The sequence below is a fragment of the Eurytemora carolleeae genome, unplaced genomic scaffold (assembly GCF_000591075.1).
Source record: "Eurytemora carolleeae unplaced genomic scaffold, Eaff_2.0 scaffold326, whole genome shotgun sequence".
Taxonomy (NCBI): domain Eukaryota; kingdom Metazoa; phylum Arthropoda; class Copepoda; order Calanoida; family Temoridae; genus Eurytemora; species Eurytemora carolleeae.
Genome location: NW_019396246.1, coordinates 184,908 through 195,653, shown reverse-complemented (window position 1 = coordinate 195,653; position 10,746 = coordinate 184,908). Strand labels below are relative to the sequence as shown.

At 29.9% G+C, this 10,746-nt stretch overlaps 2 protein-coding genes across 3 annotated transcripts in view; both read right to left on the bottom strand.

Moving 5' to 3' along the window:
* LOC111699289 (uncharacterized) overlaps positions 1-2,430 on the bottom strand; it is a 14,702-nt gene extending 12,272 nt beyond the window's left edge. For both annotated transcript variants that reach the window (XM_023469922.1, XM_023469921.1), the window contains exons 1-3: positions 2,227-2,430; positions 2,029-2,101; positions 1,068-1,195 (exon numbers count right to left, since the gene is read on the bottom strand). In XM_023469922.1, coding sequence (XP_023325690.1) covers positions 1,068-1,195; positions 2,029-2,101; positions 2,227-2,312 — 287 coding nt within the window. In that variant the 5' untranslated portion in view covers positions 2,313-2,430. The remainder of the gene's footprint in view (positions 1-1,067; positions 1,196-2,028; positions 2,102-2,226) is intronic.
* A 1,616-nt stretch (positions 2,431-4,046) lies between these two features.
* LOC111699274 (uncharacterized) overlaps positions 4,047-10,746 on the bottom strand; it is a gene marked incomplete in the record, with an annotated part of 16,865 nt that continues 10,165 nt past the window's right edge. Inside the window, 6 exon segments of the mRNA XM_023469902.1 lie at positions 4,047-4,123; positions 7,244-7,311; positions 8,429-8,459; positions 9,283-9,402; positions 9,612-9,858; positions 10,429-10,543. Coding sequence (XP_023325670.1) covers positions 4,047-4,123; positions 7,244-7,311; positions 8,429-8,459; positions 9,283-9,402; positions 9,612-9,858; positions 10,429-10,543 — 658 coding nt within the window.

The following is a 10,746-nucleotide window of genomic DNA, read 5'->3' as shown; positions in this document are numbered from 1 at the left end:
TGTGTAACTGAATTTTGGATTTTTAAAATATTTTTTAATATTTATTTTATTCTTTTATAGCTTAATTAAATGAAAAAAAAATCTTTTCTTGGAAATCAATATTTAAAGAAGGTGCCTGTTCGATCCTAAACAACTTTTTAGTTTACTGAAGAATTTTTGTGACATTTTTTGTGGTCGTTATTTTATAATTTTTAAAAAATCGATTCTCAAAACGTAACCATCAAAACGGATGATTTTGAAAGTCGACTTTGCGCTCAAAGTCAGTAATTATACATCATTAAAGCGTTTTATATATTATCATTTCATGCAAATTTTCCGTTTAAGAATTGTAAATTTAACCAGATGCAATGCAGCCTAAAGTCACACCACGTCAGCCTATATTTACACTAGCCCCTGCCCTGCCTACAGAGCTATAAGCCAGCTACATCGACCCCTGCAGTGTAGTTGGAGTACAGGGCAGTACAAATTAGAACCGTACATGTACAAGAGTTGAGCGTGGTTTTAGAGCTACACAACTGAATGACAACAATTTGCTGCAAGCAATTTGAATTTTGAATTTGAATTTTGTATACTTTGATTTTGATATAATACAGCGCAAACTATACATTCCATCAGGTTAGAATATTCAAAGATGACTAAATTTCTCGTCCGAATTTTAATACAGCTTTTTGTTTATCTAATTTGGACACCCAGATTTGTTTGAAGTTTTCCCAATAAAAGTCAACCCACTCAACTTAGAATTTTTAAACCAGGCTAAGAAAATTCTCGAAGGTGGTTCTACGAAGTTCCCTGATCTAAATTTGAGGCAAATTGGTTCAAGCATTCATGGCTAGAAAATCCAAATAGAGATTACCACGTTTATTTATAGTAGCTTTGAAGCCCACTAGCTTTGCCTGGAACAACGTGTTTTCCATAAAAGTCAAACAACTCAACTTTGAATTTTTACTCCAAAATTACGCGTAATTGTTAGGACTTTATCGGGCTCGCAATTGCGCGCAAGTAAAATCCACTTGCGTTGGAAACCCTACTCGCTACGCTCGTGAGTAATCAGTTATAGATTTACTGACCTTAATCCCGAACCCGATCCTGATCCCGATCCCGAACCTGACCCTGATCTTGAACCTGAACCTGATTCTGATCTTGAAGCTGAACCTAAACCTGAACCTAGTTTTCTTGGTTCTTGAAGTTCAGCGTTCTAGTGTCATAGATAAATGTTTGAAGTTCTAAACTTTTTTTTACATTTTTCGATTTGTCAAATTTTTAGAATGTAAACTTGACAGGGATAAAAAGTTAAATGACCTTAATGGCCTCTTATTACTTTATGAAAAGAGTTCCATTACAGATTCCTAATGGTATATTATATAAATAATGGGATGGAACATCCACGTTTAAAAAAAAACGAACTGATGGTTTCGTTAACGCATAGAAAAAACGAAAAAAGAAACAATGTCTTACACGACGGTTGTTTTGGTAAAGGATCGTTTCTTTTTGACTAAAAAATCTAATTATAAAACTCTAATTTGCATAGGACATTTTTTTAGGAAACAAACGGTCCTTTCTTTTTTGTTTTTTAACAGTTCAAAGCTAAAAGGTTTTTTTAAAGTCGCAGGTTCATTTGTCTTGAAAAATCAAAAAGGAAACAACAAACGATCGTTATTTTGTTCGTTTAAGAGAAAGATTCCAAACATTCTTTATCTCTTTAATTTTTATTTTTATTTTTGATTTATCTCTATTCTTGATTTATCTCTATTCTTGATTTATCTCTATTCTTGATTTTTCTCTATTCTTGATTTTTCTCTATTCTTGATGTTTCTCTATTCTTGATTAATCTCTATTCTTGATTTTTCTCTATTCTTGATTTTTCTCTATTCTTGATGTTTCTCTATTCTTGATTAATCTCTATTCTTGATTTATCTCTATTCTTGATTTATCTCTATTCTTAATTTATCTCTATTCTTAATTGATTTATCTCTATTCTTAATTTATCTCTATTCTTAATTTATCTCTATTCTTAATTTATCTCTATCCCTGAAGTGGAAGAATCTGGTCGTCTGAACCACAGCTAATTCTCCAGGTCTCATCCTCATCCACCTTACCTTGCCTAAACAAACTTCAGTTTTAACATCCGCCATTTTGAATTCATTTATATGATTGATTGATTGACAATTTGTAATATATATTTTTTGATCAATTGATCACATGCTTCCAGTTTTATTTAGTTTTTACCTTCTCAGATATTCATTAGACTTCTCAGGCTCCTTTTCTATCTTTTCCATTGTCTTATGTTTGTCCTTTTTGACCGAATTGTCCATTTTGTCCAACTTGTACCGTCTAGTTTTGCCAGATCTCTGTTTTGTAAACTTTCAGTATTTTTCCTCATTTTAGTTAATTTTTTTAAGAGATTTAGATACTATTTTTAAAAAAGATACTATTTTTAGTAAAGATACCATTTTTATAAAAGATACTAGTTTTATAAAAGATACTATTTTTAAAAAAGATACCATTTTTATAACAGATACTATTTTTATAAAAGATACTATTTCTATAAAAGATATCATTTTTATAAAAGATACCATTTCAATAAAAGATACCATTTTTATAAAAGATACCATTTTTGTAAAAGAAACCATTTTTATAAAAGATGCCATTTTTAATAAAAAAATCATTTTTATAAAAGATACTATTTTTATAAAAGATACCATTTTTATAAAAGATACTATTTTTATAAAAGATACCATTTTTGTAAAAGATACCATTTTTATAAAAGATACCATTTTTATAAAAGATACTATTTTTATAAAAGATAACATTTTTGTAAAAGATACCATTTTTATAAAAGATACCATTTTTATAAAAGATACTATTTTTGTAAAAGATACCATTTTTATAAAAGATACCATTTTTATAAAGATACTATTTTTTGTAAAAGATACCATTTTTATAAAAGATACCATTTTTATAAAAGATAGTATTTTTATAAAAGATACCATTTTTTTAAAAGATACTATTTTTATAAAAGATACTATTTTTATAAAAGACACCATTTTTATAAAAGATACCATTTTTATAAAAGATACTATTTTTATAGAAGATACCATTTTTATAAAAGATACTATTTTTATAAAAGATACCATTTTTATAAAAGATACCATTTTTATAAAAGATACTATTTTTTTAAAAAGATACCATTTTTATAAATAATACCATGTGGAAGACGAGACCCAGCGGCCTCCTTACAACAAAGCCAGGAACAAAGAAGAGAGCTGAAGAATTCTACGCTGCATTCTCTCTAGTTCTATTCATGTGATTTTCGACCGATATATAAATAGACTTGATTGTTATCTTAGAATCAATTATATACTGAAGAAAGATTCCTTGCGTTATTTGGAGACCGACGCTACGTCCTCCATATTGGTGACCCCGACCTTGAATACGAAGGAGAATGAGTGAACTTTAGACACGAGGGAGGAAGAGTGAATCCTACTTTAAACATATATACGTGATCAAGTAACATGAGTGAGAACGACGGAAACCTTCCAGCCATCGCTGCCCACTACGTCACGAAGGTGGCTGTCAAGCTTCCGGATTTCTGGTCTGNTGAATGAATTATGGATACTACGTTCTTCGGTGTGAGTCGTTTTTACCAATTTTCTCCTTATAGACGCAACAGATAGAAGTAAGATCAGTAGCGATAAAAAGCGCTTTTTTATTGCATTAAGCCTATACCCCCTTTAATTTTTCGCGAACACTCCCTTTAATGGCTATAAGACGTGTTTAACCATTTTTTTCTTAAATACGCAACAGATAAACAAAAAGTAAAATTAGTAACAATCGATATTGAATTCAATTTGATATTAGCATATACCCCTTTAATTTTTCGTAAACACTACCTTTTAGAGATTTAGAAATAAACATTTTGTTTTTGAAAATAATATTTTTAATGATATTTCCTTGTTTTATTTTAGCAGGTGTCCTGGTGTTTGATATTGTCCTGGATTGTGACGATGTCCTGGTACTTAAGTGTGTTCTGCTAGCTGTCCGGGTGTTTAAATGTGCCCTGCTTGATGTCCTGGTATTATTGGATGATATAACAGGATTAGACCAGGAAATATTACTGGGGGATCTGGAAACATTATTAGTTGAAATCCAAATCAATCCAAATCTATCCAAATCTTTTCAAATATATCCAATTATTTATCCAAATATATCCAATTATTTATCCAAATATATCCAAATTTATCCAAATCTATCAAAATTTATCAAAATCTATCCAAATCTATCCAAATTTATCCAAATCTATCCAAATCTATCCAAATCTATCCAAATTTATCCAAATCTATCCAAATTTATCCAAAACTATCCAAATCTATCCAAAATTATCCAAGTCTATTCAAATCTATCCAAATCTACCCAAATGGATCCAAATCTGTCCAAATCTATCCAAATCTATCCAAGTCTATTCAAATCTATCCAAATCTACCCAAATGTATCCAAATCTGTCCAAACCTATCCAAATCTATCCAAATCTATCTAAATCTCTCCAAATCTATCCAAATCTATCCAAATCTATCCAAATCTATCTAAATCTCTCCAAATCTCTACAAATCTCTCCAAATCTATCCAAATTTATCCAAACTATCCAAATCTATTCAAATTTATCCAAATCAATCCAAAATTATCCAAACCTATCCAAGTCTATTCAAATCTATCCAAATCTACACAAATGTATACAAATCTTTCCAAACCTATCCAAATATATCCAAATCTATCCAAATCTATCTAAATCTATCCAAATCTATCCAAATCTATCCAAATTTATCCAAACCTATCTAAGTCTATTCAAATCTATCCAAATCTATCCAAATGTATCCAAATCTTTCCAAATGTATCCAAATCCATCCAAGTCTATTCAAATCTATCAAAATTTATCAAAAGCTATCCATATCTATCAAAATCTATCAAAACCTATCAAAATCTATCAAAACCTATCAAAATCTATCAAAATCTATCTAAATCTATCCAAATCTAGTAGAAATGTAGAAAGTTAACCATAATAAAAACTGAGCTATGAAGCAAAATGCATTTCTTTATTTTCATAATTTATATTGTTTAGCAGTGAATGCTTCTACTCCAATTCTTAATTATTTTCTCTTGAAACCTCAGAAAGCAACATACTCTCTTTCAAATAACTTTTAATAAGTTTCTCTTATCCTGAACTAGGGAGAGAATTAAAAAAGTGGGCCTTTGTAAAAAAAAGGAAATAAAAAGAAAATTGCCGAAAAAAACAATAAAAAATGTCTAACAAGCTTTTTGTGTTGTTTTTGAAGCAGCTTAAAGCTAAATCATTTTCTTTAAATTAAAGACAAAGACAAATTATGGGCCTGTACTTTGGTCCTCGTTGAAAAATACGAGCTGCGATCGTGCAAAGAGATTTGGCATTGATCAATTAAGAGCTTGTTTGATAGCTACGCTTGTGTCCCTGTGTGACATTCAGAGCCGATAAGATTGTGCCCATTGGTTTGGTATTGATTTCTTAAGAGCTTGTTTGATAGCTATGCTTGTGTCCGTAGTGATATTCAGAGCCGATAAGATTGGTCTGGCATTGATCGCTGCAGAGTTTGTGTCCCGGTTGACATTTAAAGCTGACGAGTTGTACCTGGATTAATACAGTTATGGACATTCCTGGTTTCCAAGTACCCCAGCAGAGATAGGGTTAACAAATATAGGGATTAGAAAATTGGAGTATGTGGCAAAAGCCACAACTATTTAAGGTATTATTCAAAACAAACAGTAACTTGGTGGTTCATTCCTATACGAGCGGATAAAATGTTCTACAGCTGAAATGCAAATTTTGTTTTGAGATTAAATGCTTAAATCATAATATCAAAAATAAAACTTAAAAACAAGCATCCTGTCATCTTTTTTAAGTACTTTTTAAAAAACTTTTTTGTTAACACATAAACTGGTGCAGTGGTGCAGGAGAATTTTCAACAAAAAGTTGTAACATTTGAATTGCGATTTAATTAGATAAATGTTTTTCATCCTAAATCTTGAAACTGAAAAATGAAAGATGCAACATTCAACTCGGATCGTAAACAAATCAATTCAATTCCAAATAATTTTCTCCTTATAGACGCAACAGATAGAAGTAATATGAGTAGCAATCAAAAGCGCTTATTTTTCGCCGCAAGCCTACATATATATATACCCCCTTTCACTTTTTCGCGAACACTCCCTTTAAATTACGCCTACAGTCCCTTTATAAAGGTGGAAAAACTTTGTTCATAATTTATGAATTAAATTCTCAAAGTTTAAATCAAAGAAGTTTTGTTAAAAGTTTTCACAAAGATTAAAATTAATTTTTATAAGAAACAACTTTGTTTGGTTTTAAAAACCAGCTTACGGCGTAAATAAAGGGAATTTGAAACGTAATCTTTGCGAATTTCAAAACTGGATCTGTAATATTTTTCACATTCTGACGTTTCATTTCCCAGTATGGAATTGTTACTGGTGGAAAATAACAAAAATTACTTATTTATCTTTAAGATTAAAAAAGAAATAGACTCAGTCAACTTGCAATAGATGAATGGTTGAAGCTAATTAAGATTTAAAAACTCTCTTTATATAATATTTTTCTTGGCGCTCCTCAAAAAAACTGTCATTGTAATTTCCCGTGACCCTCAATCTAAAAAAGGTGCATGCCTGATTCCCAAAGGTACGCTTTACAGTTTTATCTGATCAATATTGTGGAAGATATCGTCGTTTTATTTGCTGTTAGTTTCGAGCAATTGCCTCCTTTGATGCTGCAGCAGAAAACCGCAATTCACTTAATTGAGAAAGCCGAAGGAATCGATAATGCCCCTCTATAACCAAAGAGAATAGAATATATATTAGAGAGAAAGGAATTGAGTATTTGGAACAAAATCAAATATTTAAACCTCAATATCTTTAGAACCCGATGTTGTAAACCTTTGATATTTCAAACTCAGATTATTTGATCTAACACAATTCATAGTTTGAAATATCTAAGGTCTNCTATGCCTTTCTCTTTACAAACGATGATTTTCCGTTATAACTATAAATCAAATGATGTTTTTATTCACCTAATTCATTTTATAAAGTTTATTTAACAGCTTTAAAAAATTTGATATTGAAATGGATTATCTAGGGAACATACTGTATTTGTGTACTCTACCGAGGGATTGTCTAAATTCCACTCTAATATATATTCTATTCTCTTTGCCTATAAATACAGTCCGTATTAATAAAATTTGGCTACCTAATAAATTTTCCTTGTCTCCAAATTCCTTCCTGAACCAAAATATTATCAGATTTTATTATAATTATCATTTAAAAAATTTATGTAAGTCAACAAATAAGTCAATAGATAAAATGTCTTTTGAATATATAACTAGATGAAGTGTTCGGCGTTGTCTGTGGAATTTAAGAAACGCTTCAAATTCCGAATTTTGAAAAAAAAACTATTTAAAGAAAAAATGTAATTATGTAAGAAAAAAAAATAGCCTCTATGTTACACCCCGGAATACTCAAGGGTTCCCTCCAAAGATTTCAGCCAATTTGGTTCAGCCGTTTTCCAGCTAATAAAGCAAACATTTTTATAAATATATATCTTTATTATAGCTTTATTTTATAGACTTATATTTGGCATGTCTGCTTGTTTCATTGTAAGTGTGGGTGTATGTTTGTTTGTTTACAATAAAAGTCACAACTGCTGAATTTGTTAGCGGTAACTCCCATGACCCCTGGAAGGTTTTTGGCCAATCAAAATTGAAAAATGTTGCTTTGTAAACATGTTCTTTTTGAATATTTTGGTAAACCCAAGGTACGTAATGCAAGGAAAGTTATTTCAGATGTGTACGCATTTTTGTACTGCAGTGTACTGTCTTTGGGCGGAAAAGTAAACACAAGACGGATGTCACAGTCTGACATGAAACCCATTTTCACACAAATAATCTATTAAATATTCTGGTCATAGGAAACTATTATGTGAATTTTCAAAATTATTAAAATTTAGTGCTTTTAACTTCCTCGGATACTGAACGAACACTGATGCATCTATTCTTGTTTACAAATTCCGCCCAGAGAGAACTGGTTTTAATATGAACGCACAGTATACGCGACCGCAATTAACTTTAGTACCTTGGGTAAATCCATCAAGTAAATAAAAAGTATTGTAAAATGTCGGATTGAAAAAGCAACATTTAAAAGCTAAAATTGTTTCTTGAAAAGTAAAGTACGTAGCGCTCTTAAAGCCAGTATTAGATATTAAAGACTACATATCTTGGAAAATATTTTAGTAAATATATATACAGTTATTCAAGGAATTAATTAGAAATTAATTTGAAAGTAATGAATAGAGAAAGTTATTAAAAAGATTCTTAAGAATTAATTAATAATAATTTTTTTCCTTAGCGCGCCATCTTTAGAACACGTCAATCCTAAATTTGATCAAATCAAAAATTATTTCGAATTGATCTAAAAATATACAAAAAAAACAAACATAAATATATCCATTTGCGAAATCATTGTTGATCATGTCTGCGCATAAAATTTAATAAAATTATTTTTAAAAAAATTAAATTGTTTGAATATTTTTAACAGTTAAAATTAAAATTATCAAAAGTTATAGAACGTAAATGAATGCCATTTTATAATGTCAACATGTTTACGCAAAAGTTATTTTCTCTTTTAATCGGATTTTAGATTAATATAAATAAAGGTTGCGCAAATGTTTAATTACAAGATAACAATCCTTTTTCATATTTTCACAAACCTAAAATTTTTTAAACTTAAGTTTATTTTTAATCAGTAAAACATCTGGTTTTATAATCCTAATATTTTTTAACCAAATGGTAAAATAATTAACTTTGGCTATTATATCCAAAGATGATACCAGCATCTTTCATGATATCTAGTTTTATAGTTTGAAATATCATAGATATAATAATAAGAATATAATTAGACTATCAAAACATATGGTGTAAAACCTTTGATATTTCAAACTTAGATTAAAGCGATCTAACAGAATTTATAGTTTGAAATATCTAAGGTTTACCACATCGGGTTGCAAAGATATAGTGATTATAAAATCATAGTTTGTGGCAAAGACTTGCATTTCGATTTTTTTATTTTATCGACTAATTTTCTTTAAATAATTCGAATTTTGCGAAAATGGATTATCAAAAATGGTTAAATCTTATTTTCAAATGTCTCATAAAAATTTCGCAAAGATTTTTATCAAAAATTTGTAAACCCTGTCACCTGTATCAAGGTTCTGTGAGGAGGATATATCCCTTGAACCTAACCTCTGATCAGACCTACACCCGGAGACAGGTTTACGGTTCAAGTTCCGTGGAAGAGAATTGATCTCACCGAATTTTCCTGTTTACAGAGAAATAGTTTTAAAAANCCTCTCTTGGAAACTTATGTTATTCTTCTTGCTTAGCCCTATCCCATCACTCGGTTATGCCCCTAACAAGTTACAAAAAAGAATGGACTCCATTGAAAAAAAATGTTTGAAGAAGAAAAATATTTTCTATATATCTCCAATCATAACAACAGAACACTTTTTTAATCTCTATATCTTTTGCCTGTTTTCAAATCCTTCTCTAAAAACTCCAAGATCTCAAAATATCTTGTTATTTTGTCAATTTCAGATTTAGATTCTTCTGGTTGGCTGATGGGACCCCTGGGTTCGAATCCACGAAAATGTTTGGCAAGCTCACATTCCTCCGTGTGCTGATGAATAGAGTCTAAACTCTGTTGGTTCGAAGAGTCAGAAACAACTTTGGCAAATTCCTTTTCGTTTTCCGAATACTCACAGTAACCAGTTTCCGGCTGGAAATATTTTAAACTTGAGAACAACAAACAACTTTTAAAAACATTTTTTTTAACTCAGAGAGATAGATAGTATATTTAGTAAGTAAAAGCTTGGATAGACGTATTTTGTATTCCCAAAAGCATTTTAAACGTTGCTCATCTAGTGAATATCTTCAGATTATGCAAAAATATATATTTTTCAATAAAGAAAAATAGAAACACGAAATTCATATTTTAAATTTAAATAAAATCATTACATATTAATTTGTAACCATTGTTAATTAAAAATTGGCATTCATCTTTCATCATTTTTATGCATCTTTTATCATTGTTATTTATATTATATTATAACTTTTTTGACACAAGATTCTCAGAATTTTATTTTTTAGTTTTTTAGTCCAAATATTTTCTAAGAATCCTAAAAATGTCTCGAGGTTTATTTTTTAAATCCTTTTTAAGAACAAACTATTGTTTTTAACAATTTTAATTAGATTTGTTTACAAAAATTAATTTTATCATCAAAGGGGGAAAGTTGGGGTCATGAAATGAAAAAAAAGATAATTCAAATTACAAGTTTAAAATGTTCTCCTTGTGTTGTGAAGTGCAGGGTAAAGTGCAGGGGAGGTTGCACTGTAAACTGCATTTTAAACTGCACTGCGTATCTTTACAAATTACGTCAAAGCATTCTTCTGCCGCTTCCAACCTAGAAATTAAAAGATACTTATATTTGAAGGGAGTGTTCGCGAAAAATGAAAGGGGGTATAGGCTGATACCTAATTTAACTTGATCTTGATCGATACAAATTTTACTACGCTACGAATTCTATTCGACGTCAGCCTATACAAACAATCCCGTTAACCCTAAACCTGCCAGGGTACTTGAAAACCAGGATACGTTGGGGGGGGG